We start from the raw sequence: 18,035 nt of genomic DNA, 5'->3' as shown, positions 1-18,035 counted from the left end.
CCCACATTTTTTTTTAGCTGAGCACGATCACGGCCGATGGTTTTGTAGACTTGCTAAGTATTACGGATGTGTATAAGGTGGGCGTCCTTATGTTGTGCTGCGACGTCATAGAGATCGCAGTGGATTAGCATATCATCGCAGCGAGACTGCGTATGTGGTCGCAGCCTCTATCCTGGCTGAATCAGGCCTCGAGTCCCTCACAGCCTGTAGCGCATAAATACATGCTATAGCGTAGTGTTCCCTCTAGCTCCGGCGGGAGGCAGGGCGCCGGAGCTAGAGAGGGCATGCCTGTGCGCGTGCCCGAGAAGGGGCGTGGTCATTGGAAAAGGGGGCGTGTCTATAAGACGCGTCCCCTTTTCGTCACTCTTGGGGGCGTGCCCGGCACTTACGGACACGCCGGGCAGCCCCCAAGCCCTGCAGACAGGGAGAATAGATGCCGGGCGCATGCGCCCGGCGTCTATTCTCCGGCGGTGACCGGGTCACCGCATGTTTCTCCACCCGCGGGACACTGCGTCCCGCGGGTGAGAACGGCTCCCGCAGGCTGTTAGGGCAGGGCGCTTTTTGCCCTCCTCCTGGAGGGCACGGTGCTTTTTGCCCTCCAGAAGGAGGGCAGGGCGCCGCGCCCCGCTAAAACAACCTAGCGGGGACGCTACTATAGCGCATATTTTGCGATCACTGCTGTTTTGGTGTTAAGCTGGTGGATAAGCAAACCACCTGACGTTCAAAGGACCCCACCCCACTCCCAGGTGGTAGGGGCCCGCTTACTAGAAGTCCCAAGAGGTTTTTTTCCTCTCCCCTTCCCTCGGATCTGGTGAAACAAACTGCCCTCCAGGGTGCTGTTCTTCAGGAGTTATTGTTATGGGACCCATATACCAGATGGGGTTAGGTTTAGGTTCAAACCTTTTTCCCGTGAAAAAATACGTGTGATTCTAATTAAAGCTAAATATCGGATTTACACCGGCGCTAAACCAAAGGAAAACAGAACGAGAATAGCCATCTCTGCTTCAGAAGGACAGCATTGAGGCAATAATTGTGAGCTAACTGAAAAACAAACACCTAGAGGTATATTTACTAAGGTGTGGGTATATCAGATTCTACTTATTTATCTAGCACCTTCTAGAAGATGATAGGTAGAATCTGATTGGTTACTATGGGCAACAACTCCACTTCTAAAAACCTGCAGTTTAGTTAATATACCTCCCACTGTCTGCATAACCTGGTCACTCCACACTGAACTCCCTGCTTGGACACTGGAAGAACTTACCACCTTGCTTGATAGTATTTGTTCTGGCTTTTATATACTTTAGACTGTACCAATGCCGGTTTACCTTTAATACCACTGTTAGCCCTGTCTGAATTACCATTGCTTTTTATTCTTGCCTCCCATCCTCTCACTTTTAACATTGCCTACTTTAGTATCTACCTTCTGCATCAATAAAATATCCATAATTATCTGGCTTTATAATAACTTTTTTTTTTTTGTGCACACATATCTCTCACACCGCCCGGCCCATTGTGGTAGTGTTGGGGTCTTTGAATCCTCCAGTTAAAGCTCATACCCTCTGAACCGTCCTTCTCATTCTCTACATTCGAGGTTCATGCTATTCTCCTCTTCAGATCTGTTCACCTTAGAGTAACTGTCATTTATCGTCCCCATGGCCTACCTCCAAACACCTTTACAACTTTACATGCAAAGGACCTCCTCACCCTTTCATGTGAGTAAACTCACTTGATCTGGTCCTCACTCACCATTGTGATATTTCTGATTTATACCAATTCCCCATTCCCCCTCTCTGACCATCACATTTCACTCTTTTTACATATCACTTTCTCCTTCCCCTCCTCTACCTTCTAAGGCTCTGATCACTAAGCGTAACATTGAGGCTATCGACATTGCTTCCTTATCCTCCCTGCTTGACTCGCGTCTCTCCTGCCCTCAACAAGCCACTTCCCTATACAATGCCTCTCTCACCTCTGCTCTTGACTCTGTTGCTCTGTCAATTACTATTCACCCTCGCAGATCCACACCTCATCCTTGAAATTGCAAATGCTCCAGATACCTGCAAAAGTGTTCACGAACCGCCAAGTGACAGTGGAGAAAATCGCGCATACCTCCTCAAATTCAAATTTATGCTCTCATCCTACAGTGCTGCCCTTTCCCTCTCTAAACAGTCGTATTTCAAGAACCTCATCTTCTCCCAGTCATCAAACTTCCAGCGTCTCTTCGCCTCTTTCAACTCCCTCCTCTTCTCACCCCCTTCTTGCCTTCCCTCCTCACTCTCTGCCCTTGACTTTGCCACCTGCTTTACAGCTGAAAGATGTCAGGACATCGAATCCCACCAGACCCTCAGCACTCCACGTTCTCCTTTCCAGGACCACCCCTCCCCATCCATCATACCAACTCTGACATCTTTCTCCCCTGTATCTGTGGAAGATGGCCCTCGTCCGGTCCTCCTCCCCCCTTGACCCTATCCCCTTTGGCCTTCTCTGCTATCTCTCTCCTGACTGTTTCTACCTTGCCCACCTCCTCAAACTCTCCCTCTCATCAGGCACTGTCCCATCTGCATTCAAACATGCACTTGTCTACCCCATTCTTAAAAAAAACCTACCTTTGATCCTAACACTCTCTCCAACTACCGACAAATTCCTTGAGCGTATTGTTTTCAACCGCTGTACCGCCTATCTTTCCTCTCACTCCCTGCTTCACCCATTTCAGTCTGGCTTCCTTCCTCTCAACTCTACCGAAACTGCCCTCACGAAAGTCAGCAATTACTTCCTTGCTGCCAAATCCAAGAGCCTTTACTCTATGCTCATTCTCCTCGACCTCTCTGCTGCTTTTGGACCTCCGCAAATCCTTCACTCCCTTGGTCTACGTGATACTGTCCTCTCCTGTCTGTTCTTTTACCTCTCTGATCATTCCTTCTATGTCTTCTCTCATGACTCCTCTTCCCCTGCATTTCCACTAACTGTAGGTATCCCTCAAGGTTATGTTCTTGGAACTCTCCTATTCTCACTCTATATGTCCTCTCTAGGTGAACTCATCAGCTCTTTTGGCCTCCAATATCATCTCTATGCTGATGATACTCAGATCTACTTTTCCTCTCCCCCTCTCTTCTCACTTGTATCTCCAACTGTGTCTCTGCTATCTCTTCCTGTATGTCCCAGTGCTTTCTTAAACTTACCATGTCTAAGACAGAGCTGATCATCTTACCAACCTCCTGCATAACCTTACTTCACACAATTTCATTATCTATTGATGTCACTACCATCTTCCCATGTCCCCAATTGTGCTGTTTTGGAGAAATCCTTGACTCCTCCCCCTCCTTCAAACGACACATTCAGCACCTTTCGCAGTCCTGTCATTTCCAACTCAAAATTATTTTCAGAATTAGACCTTCCTCACCCTAGATGCTATTAAGACCCTCTTTCACTCCCCGGTAATCTCCAGATTGGTGATGAGTTGTGCCTGGTTTCCTCCAAACATGATGCCTGGCATTGACGCCAAAGAGTTCAATCTTTGTCTCATCAGACCAGAGAATTTTGTTTCTCATGGTCTGAGAGTCCTTTAGGTGCATTTTGGCAAACTCCTGGCGGGCTGCCATGTGCTTTTTACTAAGGAGTGGCTTCCGTCTGGCCACTCTACCATACAGGCCTGATTGGTGGATTGCTGACTAGGGCCCTTCTCCCACGATCGCTCAGTTTAGACGACAGGCCAACTCTAGGAAGAGACCTGGTGATTCTGAACTTCTTCCATTTATGAATGATGGAGGCCACTGTACTCATTGGGACCTTCAAAGCAGCAGATATTTCTCTGTGCCCCTCCCCAGATTTGTGCCTCGAGACAATCCTGTCTCGGAGGTCTGCAGAAAATTCCTTGGACTTCATGCTTGGTTTGTGCTCTGACATGCACTGTCAAGTGTGGGACCTTATATAGACAGGTGAATGCCTTTCAAAATCATGTCCAATCAACTGAATTTACCACAGGTAGACTTCAATTATGCTGTAGGAACATCTCAAGGATGATCAGTGGAAACAGGAATCATCTCAGCTCAATTTTGAGCTTCATGGCAAAGGCTGTGAATACTTATGTGATTTCTTAGGTTTTTTTTTTTTTATTAAATTTGCAAATATCTCAAAAAAACTTTTTACACATCATTATGGGGTATTGTGTGTAGAATTTTGAGGACAAAAATTAATTTATTCCATTTTGGAATAAGGCTGTAACCAGTGCCAGTTTAAGGTCCAAATGGGCCTGGGGCTGACATTTTTAAAGGGCCTATTGTATGCTTCCGCAGAAGGTGTGACTAGCACAGTGGGTTGTGACTACAATTGTGGGAGTTTGGTCTGCGCAGGGATGTGGCTAGCACCATGGAGGACATAGCTACCGCCTACCATCAAACACCTCAAACTCTCTCCCCTCTTCGCTTAAATTCTATATTATTGAGCATTAAATGAAATATTTTATTTATTAAAGATATACATATATACTGCATATCTGTTTGCAGTGTAGTTTAGGACATAACAGTAAATCATACACAGAGACTGCATGCATCAGAGATGCAGGGCAGAGGACAGTGAGTGGGGACGATTGGATGGCCCCTGCTGGGAGATAAAACATCTGCGATTTAATTCCTGTTTATATACCTCCCAAAGGCAAAATAGCACCAAAGCAATGCACATACCTGCCGCCACCAAAACTCACTTATACCCTTTCAACTCATCACACTGAAGATGCTAAAATGATCACCCTCAGTGTTTTTAGTAGTGACTCCAACGCATACTATGCCACACAGTAGTGCCCATTGATACACATCATCCCACATATTGGTGTCTTCAGTACACATTTTGAACAGGATTTAGGGGCGCACACAATGCAGATGTTGACATAATTAAGAAATTTTTGGCAACTATGCATGCCCTAACATTTCTAAAAACCACTATGGCGCATGCGTTACAGAGTGTATACAAGGGCGCTTTTGTGAAAGAGACACATGGTATCGGAAATGCTGTGGAAAAGTGATGGACACTCCGGGGCGGTGGCACGTAAAAATGGTCCCGCTCATTGCGCATATAATGACAGTGGTGCGGGCGTATCAATGCAAGTGGCTGTGTTCCTACACATAGGAGTCCATACCCAGACAGACTCTGCAGGTGCCATAGGGCTGGTAAAAGTTTGGATGGTGTGACAGATGGTGGTGTACAAGGACGCACCAATCAGTATTACTGCGTGCACAGTCGCTAAAAGTCGATGTCTCAGTCCATTATTTTACATCCCAGCCCCCCGATACACATTATACCACACTGTATTGCCCACCTGATACACATGGTATGGTAGCACGGACGTAGGGACGGAGCTGCGCAAGAAAGGGGAGACCAGCAGAGAGGCTGAGCGGGGGACGGAGACAGGTTCCCGGCTAGACTAGTGTCATACTTATACAATGTGTGTATATATATATATATATATACCAAACAATAACTTTCAATAAAGCTTATCTGATGTCCAGGTCATCCTCCTATGGTCAGGAAACAACACTGCCAATAGATTCCGGATATCAATCCAAGGACAGGTACCCTCTTAAATGAAAGGGCTACAACCAAGCCCATACACATATTATGGTGTAGTAATTTCTTCAGCCATTTAGAGTGGATAACAAATAAATATTTCTGCGTACCAAATAAAGCCAAATGTAGTGCATATAAAGATAAGCTTCTTCCTGTTCTGTAAGTTAAGTTACCCTCTACTTCATACATCGGGGGTATCCAGCCTCAAACTCTGCCAGCTGCTCCATGGATCTGTGTTTGTAATTCACCTGGGAGACCTGCTTTATTTGGTACGCAGAAATATTTATTTGTTATCCACTCTAAGGTCCATTTAAGAGGGTACCTGTCCTTGGATTGATATCCGGAATCTATTGGCAGTGTTGTTTCCTGACCATAGGAGGATGACCTGGACATCAGATAAGCTTTATTGAAAGTTATTGTTTGGTACGCACATTACCTATATTGAGCACTTATTGCCGTTCTTTAAATACTACACTATTAGGGGCACGTTTTCTTATTTTTCAGCACCTTTGTTTTCCCGTTGCCACACGGATTATTAGAAGATTGCAGCCACCTGTTATCATCAGGAGTGTTTTTTTCGCATTCACGAGCATCACAAAGAATTAATTGGTGACAATGTTGTCATAAGACTATTTACAGAAGGAATCTAAAAATTTGTGCGCCAGTATTTCTACATATATATAATATATATATATATATATATATATATATATGTATGCATGTGTGTGTGTGTGTGTGTGTGTGTGTGTGTATGTGTGTGTGTGTGTATGTATATATATATTATATTCAGAAAACTCAGCACTCACCATGTTTAAAAACTCACAATAATGTATAAAAAAAGAATGGGGTTTTGGTTCATGGATTGATCAATGCATTTAAGCCTGCAGCCCACATCACGGGACCCCACTTCCCTGCAGGTCCTACACTGGGAATGGCGAGTGCAGATCTGCACCCAAATCTGGGGCTGGCGAGTGCATTGGATTTTTGACTATGTATGTATATATATATATATGTATGTATGTGTATATATATATATATATATATATATATATATATGCACACACACTCTGTGTATGTATATATATAAAATGAAATTTGATCAATAATATACAAGAGATCAGCAGCAGCCAGTTGGACACGTTATCCCAATCAGCAGCACTGCCGCCTGAGAGTCCGGATCATTCCTCCTGTCAGTTGGACACTTTCAAGGTGATGAGTTCCTCCTGCTCATCTGCTTAAAGTAGCAGTGGTGGCACCTGTTATGACACGCGGTGCATAGGAGGCGCTGAGACACTATGAGGCGCAGGAAGGCTCTTGAACCATTCCCATGTCTTTGAACTTAGTCAGTTAGGGTTAGAGTGGGCGGCGGCTGTGAGACTAAAGGGGAGGGAGAGTGGTCAGCTGGGAGAAGGGGGGGAGCCGCCGGGGTCTCGGGGCGGGGCTTCCGACAGCCGCAGGCAGGCTGGTAAGGCAGGCTTCCGCTGTAGCAGGAAAAATGTTTTTCCTGTCTACAGCAGCACAGCCGATGCTGTGGGCCTATTTTGATGGGAGGCTTGGAGCTGCAGCTCCATCCGCCCCATTGGTAATCCGGCCCTGGCTGTAACATAACAAAATGTGGATAAAGTGAAGCGCTGTGAATACTTTCCGGATGCACTGTACCTTTGTTAAGCTTCTACAAAAAATTGGGATATCTATCTTTTTTTTTTTTTTTTTTAATCTTCTTTTTATTGAGACATCGTGAAAGAAAAACATACATTGATTGGAACAGTTACAATAAACAATTGTAAAATTACATATTCCAATCTTGGAAAGTAAAAGTTACCAGAATTTTCTTGAATTTGTCTTAACATATTAGTTTACACAAATAAACAATTTGACAATTAAACAAATAGTCTGTCATCTTTGGAGCTCGGGAGATAAAACCCTGCTATATATCTAATATTGAGTTTAATTGTGTTCCAAAGAATTTTTGCTGTAACTCGAAAAGTAAGGCAGATAAAGTGTTTTGGTTTGGGGGGAAAAGTTACCTTAGGGGTCCAAATTTCATGGTGATTCCTTAATAAACACCCGTGATAGTTCAAATTAACTGAATAAATAAGTTGTAATAAGTAAATGGTTTAATAGATTTAAAAATCTGAGATTGGTGGTGGATATACCTACGTGGAATGACCTTATATATATCTAATCATTTTTGGCTTGAGGAGCTTGCACACTGAATGCGCCGAATGTCAAGCATCTGTTTTTTTTCTTTATTGCGCCTCTCCCTGATGTTACATTGAGATAATACATACCTCAGTTTCTTTCTAGGTGACTAAGCTATACAATATTGAAAACGCAATCCAAACGAACAGATAGACAAACAAAAATTCAGAAAAAAACAATTTGTCTCCATACTTCATACACAGTCCCAAGGAGTACATTTCTGAGAAAAAAAAATTCTATGTACAGACACAAGCATTACAACTTTATTATAAGTATAGATAATATTTTGTTAATGTTGTTTGTTTGTTATGTCTATTTTTTGTGAATTGATTTTTATCGCTAAATCTAATTTTGAGAAGTATTGCTGTTGTACATGCACCATCTCCTTTTATATTGTACTGTATTGATATGTACAGCGCCTTGCAAAAGTATTCACACACCCACTTGGCTTTTTACCTTTTTTGTTACATTACAACCTGTATTTTTAATTTTATTTTTTATCTGAATTTTATGTGATGGATCTGCACAAAATAGTCTAATTTGGTGAAGTGAAATGAGAAAAATATATATAAAACATAATTTTTATAAATAAAATTCTGAAAATTGGCATGTGCATATGTAATCACCCCCTTTGCTATGAAGCCCCTCAAAAGTTCTGGTGCAACCAATTACCTTCAGTAGTCACATAATTAGTGAAATGAAGTCCACCTGTGTGAAATCTAAGTGTTACATGATCTGTCAGTATAAACACACCTTTTCTGAAAGGTCCCAGAGGCAGCAAGGGGCATCACACCATGAAGACCAAAGACTCTCCAAACAAGTCAGGGACAAAGTTGTTGAGAAGTACAATTCTAGGTTGGGTAATAAAAAAAAAAAAATCCAAATCTTTGATGCTCCCCCGGAGCACCATCAAATCCATCATCATCAAATGGAAAGAACATGGTACCACAACAAACCTGCCAAGAGAGGGCTGCCCACCAAAACTCACAGGAGGGCATTAATCAGAGAGACAGCACAGAGACCAAAGGTAACCCTGAAGGAAATGCAGAGTTCCACAGCAGAGACTGGTGTATCTGTGCATGTAACCACAATAAGCCATACAATCCATAGAGCTGGGCTTTATGGAAGAGTGGCCAGAAAAAAGCCAATACTTAGTGATAAAAATAAGACAACATGATTTGAGTTTGCCAAAAGGCATGTGGGCGACTCCCTAAATGTTTGGCGTAAGGTGCTCTGGTCACATGAGACTAAAATTTAACTTTTCGGCCACCAAGGAAACCGCTATGTCTGGCGCAAACCCAACACACCCATCACCCCAAGAACACCATCCCCACAGTGAAACATGGTGGTGGCGTCATCATGCTGTGGGGTTGTTTTTCAGCAGCAATGACTGGTTGAGTCGAGGGAAAGATGGATGGTGCTAAATACAGGGATATTGTTGAGCAATACCTGGTTCAGTCTGCCTGTGATTTGAGACTGGGACGGAGGTTCACCTTCCAGCAGGACAATGACCCGAAGCATACTGCTAAAGCAACACTCGAGTGGTTTAAGGGGAAACATTTAAATGTGTTGGAATGGCCTAGTCAAAGCCCAGATCTCAATCCAATTGAGAATCTGTGGTCAGACTTGAAGATTGCTGTTCAGAAGCGGAAACCATCCAACATGAAGGAGTTGGAGCAGTTTTGCCTTGAGGAATGGGCAAAAATCCCAGGGACAAGATGTGGCAAGCTCATAGAGACTTATCCAAAGCGATTTGCAGCTGTAATTGCAGCAAAAGGTGGCTCAACAAAGTACTGACTTTAGGGGCGTGAATAGTTATGCACGCTGAAGTTTTCTGTTATGTTGTCCTAAATGTTGTTTGATTATATAAAAAAAACACAACTTCACAGTTGTAGGCATGTTCTGTGAATGAAATGATCCATTTTAATTCCAGGTTGTGAGGCAACAAAACATGAAAAATGCAAAGGGGTGAATACTTTTGCAAGGCACTGTATATGTACAAGTTTTATTTATTTATTTTGTTATGTCTGTTGTTTATGGTATGTTTTGTATATGCAAAACTGTTATGTAAAAGAATATTCAAAAAAAGAAAAAAGTTTGATTTAGTTGGGACCCAGCAGTGATTGCGCTGAGCGAAAAAAATTGTGGGTTCCGGGAACCCCTCACTTTAAATAATCTGGGTCCTACTTCACTGTTTCTGGGTCCAATCACATATTATGGGGGGTGAGGGCAGGCAGCAGTTGGGACAGTTCAGGGGGCAGGTAGCAGTTGGGGCAGAGGGGGTTATGGGCAAGCAGTAGTTGGGCTGGAGCTGGGGGTAAAGGCAAGGAGACGTTTGGGTAGACCTTGGGTGTAGAGGGGAGTAGGGCGGGCAGTGCTGGGGGTGGGGGTGGGGTAAGTGCAGACAGTGGTTGTGACAGTGCTGCAGGGTAAGGAGGAGGCTAGGGGCAGACAGGGCTGGGGTAGGGAGGGGGCAAGGGTTGATAGCAGCTGGCGCAGTACTGGGGGGGCAAGGAGGGGGTTAGGGGGCTTTCAAATGAGGAAGGTTTTGGCCGAGGCAAGGTGCGGGGGCAGCACCCTTGTTGGAAAAAGTCAATGGCTTATGGTGCACAGTCTCAATGTCTGAATAATCCTGGATGACAGTGTGGTTTACGCTCCTGGTGAGGCAAGTAATATAGCGGCTGCCGGCTTATGGATGAGTGGGCTCGGTGTAAAATCAGTCCCCAGATACCAGCGCTACTTGCGCTGTGTTGAAGGGTACAACCGCAGAGACTGCAGCGGGAGTGCTGTATCATGCAGCACCCTGACTCCCCTTATATGTGCTTAATGCAAATTATGTGAGTAGCAGCTTGTTACATGTTATAGGGTCAGCATGAACCCTGAGTCATGTGTATAGTGTCCACAGCAGCTACATGATATGACACACACATATCATCATGCTCATCACTACACACTGTGAAGAGACGGGTTCGGTATATCATGTTGACGGTGATCATGTTGACAGTGTCAACATGAGAATGTTGATAATCCATTTTGCAGTATTCCTAGCTGTATTGTCAACACCGCCAAGTGTATGTAACAGTAATCCTCTGGAGTGATAATGTTTGCTATGGAGCAGGCTTTATTATTGTTTATTATTCAGGACTGATCCTTACATTATGCCATAAGGCTGATCCTACTGTAGTGTGCTGTAAGCTCCAGTGAGCAGAGGCTGCAGCGGGAGTGCTATTACCCATCGGTACTTACCATCTCCGGATGGGCTGTTAGTTTCCATGTACCAGGGTGTGCAGTGTCTTCTGAGTTGCAGCTTGCTTGCAACTACCGAACCTCCCAAAACTCTGTGTCCTGGCTAGTGGAGGACGGCCCGGGGGTGTCAGCAGACCTGGGCATGGAGGCCCGGAGCACAGTAACACTGTCAGCCTGCCTGCGCGGCGCAGGGAACGGGCAGCTGCTGAAGGCAAATAGCGTCTCGGCTCCACCTCAGAGATCCGTGAGGAAAGCGAGAGCCCGGCGACATCACGTGACCAGGAGGCGGAGGTCTCAGACGCCAATTGGATGATGAAACGCTCCTGCCCGCGGTCATTGGTTGGGAGATACTTAGGGATGTCACTGGGTCGGCATCTGCGGCACACACACAGAGCGTCCTACAGGACCCGGGGACTTTTAAAAACTGGGTCCCTTAGTGTCTGTAGTGTGTAAATATGCGTTATAGTGCATATTTTGCTATCACTGCCCTGAAATGGTTAGGTACGATCTCAAGTTTGATGGGTCGGTGTCTAGTTCACTTTCTTTACGTGACAATCTACATTTTCATACCCACCTATTTGAAAAGATGAGAAACACAAGTCTAATTTAGACTCGGGCCCCTATTCAGTCACCCGCGAAAAGTCTGATGTTTCGCCTGTTGTACTTTCCGCCGCATTCGCCTATTTGGGACACGAATTTGCGGCATGTGCGTCCCCGCGATTCGCCCTATTCAATTACAGAACAGGCGAAAACGCAAATAGGCGAATGCATAAAAGGTGGAAAATACTGAATAGAATGGGGGAATCCGTCTGTACCCCCTAAGCAAGACGCACCGACACTGGAAATCATTACAAATGTGTACTATTGGCCCTAATAAATGTACTTAGTGTCCTTAAGTTTGTGTTAAATGCTTTCTCAAAGCATATTTGTGAAGAATGATGGAAAACAGTATTTTTTTGGTGAATATAAATAGTCCTGTCAAATTTGGGGTACTTGAAAATGGGTGCAAGCATATTTTTGTGTCACTAAAGTGCACTTATAAAAAAATGTGAAAAATCCACCTGCAATCCTAGTAACACCTGCCCCATCCATACAGCCCCCCAAGAAACCTATCTTACTACTTTTTATCTTTGTCCCCCCACTTTTTTCATTTTTGCCCCAAAAATCACTTTTTTGGGGGGTGTTCTGGATTCTTTTTGTCTGATTTGTCCTTTGGGGGGTGTCCAAAGGGTTCTGAATCATTTCCCCACATTTCCTCCCCAAAATAGAGATTTTGCACTTTTTTCCGCCTTCCATTCATTGGAGAAACTTTTCCGCCTGTTTCAGTGCATTAAGCGAAAACGTCTTGGATTTGAATTTGGAGATAAGATGCAATCAGGCGAAAAGCGTTTACGGATTTACGGCTTTTCGCTTCTGATTGAATCTGCTCCTCAGTTGGGTAAAGACACTGCCCCCCCCCCCGTCCTGACATGAGACATTTTCTCAAAATATCTAACCATGCCAAAATCTGACACCCAGCCGCTGCCTTCTCTTGCTCCATCCTCTTCTCCCAACTACATTGTTATTACCACCAACTGTGTTTTGATCTAAAGGAATTTTGTTGCATATGCATTGCCTATTATGGCTTGCTATACTTCTGACGAAGTCCTATGGACAAAATGCGTAGGGGGTTTTTATATGTAACCGCCATATTGGTGTGCCAGCTGTCAAGAACCTTTACCCCAATAACAGGGCCAGATAAAGGAATATTGTTGCCAATAGACCATTGGTGGTGTTCTATTATTAATTGAAGTAACCTTTTTTCATGTATATGTTTTTTGTCTGTTAAATTTAAAGCTAAGTAAATTTCAAATACTTCACACTAAAAGCTGTTGTACTACCCTCTGGGTGCTTCTGGTGCAAGGGTCTCATTATAGGACCAGACTGTATAAAGACTTACCATCTGTGGTCATCTCCTCATTGAGGATACCATCAGCTCCATTACACTAGCCCAACGGGAGAACTCCAAAGTGTGGTGTCGCCATTGGAACAGCGTCACTTCGCGTCCACCATCATTGGCAACTCATAGAGGTGCACAGACAAATGCTGGGGAACCATACTCTAATATGATGAGCCCAGCTGAACACCATGACCGCACATCGCAGATAATTTAAATACAGGCACCTCTCACTTTCAGATATGAGAGACTTTGGGGATTACCCCTCTGCTTTTCTTCTCTGTCTTCTGTAGCATATGCGTTGAGACACTTTAACCTATCAATTTATTTATTTAACCCATCTCTTTGATCCAAGCTTCTATGGTTTTATTATTAGTGTTTGCATTTTTATACTGATGTGGATAATGTGCACTGTAATGACATAAGTTAGTTACAGTACAGTTAAAGCCGGGTGCTCTAGCAATTAAGCAACCATAGTGCAGGCTTAGTTTTGGTGTTTGGAAAAAATAAATAAAACATACAGCAAAGTAAATGACAGATAATTTCCAATCTCTAGGTCAGGGACGCATTTGCAATGTTCAGGTTTAAGGACAAGACGTGTTAGTCACTATGGAATTAGTTGTATGCAGCACTGAAATCGATTTGTAACCTCTCTGTGCTTTGTACCACCTCTGCAGATCACTGGCTTTGTCTTGCAAGGTCGTATGGAAGAAGCACGCCAATTGCTGGCCAAAGAAACCACTACTTCTTTGAGCACCCGGAGCATGTGCCGAGTTCTGGATGAACTGTTGAAGAATATGCCCATTTTCAGTGTATGTAACCTAGTTTACAAGGCCAGAGCTGTATATGTTTTTAACCCTTAATTAACCATACTGTTGATTGTCAATACTATAAGAAATGGTGAATATAGAGTACATCTTAACCTGGCTCATTATTAATGCTCTATTACTGTGGATCTGCGGTGGGAGGGACTGGGCCAGATCACTACCTGCATCACTGGAGCATGCTAAAGCGGTTGAAAGATGACTGAGCACACAGGCCAATAGCTATGCATGAAAAAAACATTTCTCCATGACAAAGCTAGTTTATACATACTGTGAAATCTATAGAGTCATACATTTTTATGGTAGTCCATTATTAAAGAAATACATTAAATAAGGTACAGCTTTAATTACTGTCCTTGTCCTAAGTCTCTGTAATCACTATGCTAAGTATTTTTGTTTTATTTTTTTTCTGTTGTATCTTTGAAAATAAGTAATCTAGTCACTAAAATTGCATCCAAAATCAACCAACAGCCGCCTCCATTCAATCCATGTGACTTTCCCTAAACTCACCCACTCTGTGGTAGGATCTCGAAGTCTCAAGAGTATTCAGTGAGCAGGGGCGACTGTATCTAGTGTCCTCTTACCACAAATATTCTATTTTGTTTAGATCAAACCACTCTGACACTGTGTTGGATTGCAGATGATTGAACCAACTGCTATGGGTCTGCTATAACCTGAACTTTGTTTTGCACACCTCCCCCCCCCTTGTCCACAGGCCCCCATTATATTATTACCTCCCATCCCCTATCAGAAATAGCCCCCCCTCCCAGTGGAAAAAGATCCCCAGCATTATCACCCCCCACCTCCCTAATGGTAATAGATCCCATGGCACTTTTACGTTAGGTGCATGTGCCCTAGTGTGCTGTTCGCACAGCAATCTGGGGCGCGATTTTAGGAGTGGCGTCGGTGGTCGCAGACCGCAATATAACTTCTAGCGGGCCTGAGCAGGAGGAGGAAATCCGTTCTGCACATGTGCAGAATTTATTTCCTCCATTACAAAAGGTGGACGCAACAGGACAACACTAACGCAAGAGATGCGACCTCATCAGGTAACGCCCTCTTGATTGCGGTCACAGCTCATGCGTTCGTGGCAGGTAATTTGTTAAAGGGGCAATTATATTTAATACAACACATGCCTGATTTTGTATTGAATATAATTGCCCCTTTTAATCCAGTGTCCAAAACTGCTGTAAATTTGGCACTTTTGAACCAGCAACACTTAGTAAATAGGGCTTATTTTAATAGGGTTTACGAAGAAAGTGAAGCACAAAATAAGTAGTAAAAGACTAAAACCAGGTGCTGTTGATTGGTTTAAAATACCTTATGAAATCTGTACCTGTTGCAAATAATATTATGGTCTAGTAAACCCAAAGATCATTGATCTCAAAAACAGTTCTAAATAAACAAACATTATTATTGCGCTGGTAGAAAAATACATATGGTGAAAGGTTGTGCTCTCTATTATAGACAAGGAGACTTGTTTAATATACCCAATATAGGTTTATTGCATACACATAAAAAATAAACACACTTAAAACAGAAAAAAATATTAAATAGAAATCTTATAGAAGGTTGTATTCCACAATATATAAAAATAATGTCATAAATGACTAGAACTGGTCAATGGACCTGCAACCTAATAAACATATCACACATTACACATAAGCAGCAACAATCTCAAATAAATGGATAGTGATATGGATTTAGATCCTTGAAAAAATGTGCAAAAAAAGATCAATCTGCTAGGACACGATCATCAGGATTCTGCAACAATAAATATAGTGTAGCTAAATATATATCTTGTAGCAATAACAACTATTCAGGTTCCATCAAGTGTATCAAATGTGCTAATAAAAAATAGAGCAACAAGTTCAGACTGATATGTCACTGGCATCCCAGTGCACATAATATTACCATCCAGTACCGCTAATGATATGGAATGTGTCCCCTACAGGTGATAAATACTCAATAGTCACCCTTCAGCCGATTCATATCGTGATCCCACTGTGGAGAGTTCCAATCATCAGCGGCTCTTGTGCCTATGGATACTGAGTTACAAGATGGTAGCAGCAATAAGATTGTGGCTCAATACCATCAGTTTTTGGTAAGCGTAGTATCGCTGAGTGAGAACCCCGGTGCCCTTGATCTCATAGCTGTGGGTATTCACTGGCCGGGTTTGAGAGCGGGGATAAAGTAATACCTCGATGTCGCCGCTATTCACTAGCAGGCTCCAAACAGTGTGCACACTCTCCTCTCAAGACGGCAAAGCTGCAAGCTGGGATCAGCGTGAAGTGGAGGAATGATTCAATGGGCGGAATTCAATTGATTCCTGCCCCCATCGCGCCCGACAGAGCTATTCAATTCTTGCTCCTGTCGGGCACATTCAGCTGACAGCGTTACATTTCAGCTCGCAGCCCCAGGGGGGTGAGAGCTGAAATGTGCGAAAAGTGACATGTTTGGGCGCCCAAAGATCACTTTTCGCGATCGCGGTACTGGATGGTAATATTATGTGCACTGGGATGCCAGTGACATATCAGTCTGAACTTGTTGCTCTATTTTTTATTAGCACATTTGATACACTTGATGGAACCTGAATAGTTGTTATTGCTACAAGATATATATTTAGCTACACTATATTTATTGTTGCAGAATCCTGATGATCGTGTCCTAGCAGATTGATCTTTTTTTGCACATTTTTCAAGGATCTAAATCCATATCACTATCCATTTATTTGAGATTGTTGCTGCTTATGTGTAATGTGTGATATGTTTATTAGGTTGCAGGTCCATTGACCAGTTCTAGTCATTTATGACATTGTTTTTATATATTGTGGAATACAACCTTCTATACGATTTCTATTTAATATTTTTTTCTGTTTTAAATGTGTTTATTTTTTATGTGTATGCAATAAACCTATATTGGGTATATTAAACAAGTCTCCTTGTCTATAATAGAGAGCACAACCTTTCACCATATGTATTTTTGTACCAGCGCAATAATAATTTTTGTTTATTTAGAAGAAAGTGAAGCAGATTCTTTCCTTCCCCCTAGTTGGAAGACCTTTTATGTGAAATGTGAATCAAGTCTGAACATAGGTTTCTGGTCACATACAAGCCCTTTAGCTATTCCCTAATGAGGATATGGTGAAATGGGAATCTCTTCCTAAGTCAGATGCTCCCCTAGATTGCCTAGGTGTCTTCTGTAACCTGCATCACAATACAGGGAAGGCCAGATGCAACACATAAGGATGACCTACAGACAGAGCTGTCATCTGGCAAGGGCAGAAAGAGAAAAAAAATAGTCTCAGTAATCTTCACAGACTGTACCCCTCTATCTTTGGGTCTGGGAGTCTAAAAGAACTTTGAAGTCCCTTGCTCTTATTGACAAAACTACCTGCCCTGCCTGGAAGCCTTTAAGTCCTTGATCAGTTGTTCTCGGCTCAAAAGAGTAGAAAGGGCTAGAGATTTACTGAAATGTTTTAAGCTGCATCTTTGTTTACAATGGGTCGAAAGGTGAATGAATATAACAGAAGTTGGGAAATAAACTGCATAGTTTATAGTGACCAAGAGCAGAATAAAATTATTTGTTTCTACTTCAGGGTCCATAGGGGGTCCACAGGGTTGACCTTGGGGTATAGCTGGATCTGGATCCACGGGCACCACGCAGTTAAAGCTTTGCTGCTCCCAGGATGCACTTGGGTCCATCCTCCTCTATACCCCGCCCCGGCCACAGGCACCTCAGTTTTAGTTGGTGCCCGGCCGGAGTCGGGTCACCCTGTCGCAGTGGGGCTGCAGGAGCAGCCCCTAAGCTTTATTTTAAAAGAGAAATTTTTTATTTTTTTTTTCTTCTTTTTTTACACTGTTAGAGCGGCAGCATCAGACTGTCCTTTAGGACGTCCACGCTGCCGCTCCTTCTCCCTGCGATGCCAGTACAGCTCTGGGGATCGCGGCGGGACCCCAGAGCCTGTACTAGCCGGGCTCTGGGGACTCCCTTGACTGCTGCCGGACGCGACGGGGATCAGGTAAGCCGTGGGTCGCCACGTGCGGCGGCCCGCGGATACTTCAATGCAGTCAGGAGCCTCCGGTCTCTGGGGACAGACCGGAGGCGCTAGCGGCGGCGGCGGGCTCCCCCTCAATTGAGGAATACCCCGCGTGTCCGCTAGACCACCAGGGTATCAGGCTGGTAGCGGGACCGGCAACCCGGGGGTTAATTGCTAGCCAGGGGAGGCAGCCTTCCCTGTCTAGCGGCTCCTCCCCTCAGCTCAG

General features: G+C 43.7%; 1 protein-coding gene across 2 annotated transcripts in view; it reads left to right on the top strand.

Annotated features, from left to right (window-relative positions):
* The window catches only part of NUP85 (nucleoporin 85), a 98,178-nt gene that overhangs the window by 46,823 nt on the left and 33,320 nt on the right, over window positions 1-18,035 (top strand). For both annotated transcript variants that reach the window (XM_088482581.1, XM_088482582.1), the window contains exon 8: window positions 13,624-13,758. In XM_088482581.1, coding sequence (XP_088338707.1) covers window positions 13,624-13,758 — 135 coding nt within the window. The remainder of the gene's footprint in view (window positions 1-13,623; window positions 13,759-18,035) is intronic.

The sequence above is a fragment of the Taudactylus pleione genome, unplaced genomic scaffold (genome assembly GCF_031769625.1).
Source record: "Taudactylus pleione unplaced genomic scaffold, aTauple2 ptg000290l, whole genome shotgun sequence".
Taxonomy (NCBI): domain Eukaryota; kingdom Metazoa; phylum Chordata; class Amphibia; order Anura; family Myobatrachidae; genus Taudactylus; species Taudactylus pleione.
The sequence above is the reverse complement of the archived record's forward strand: the minus strand, read 5'-3'. Positions and strand labels throughout refer to the sequence as shown.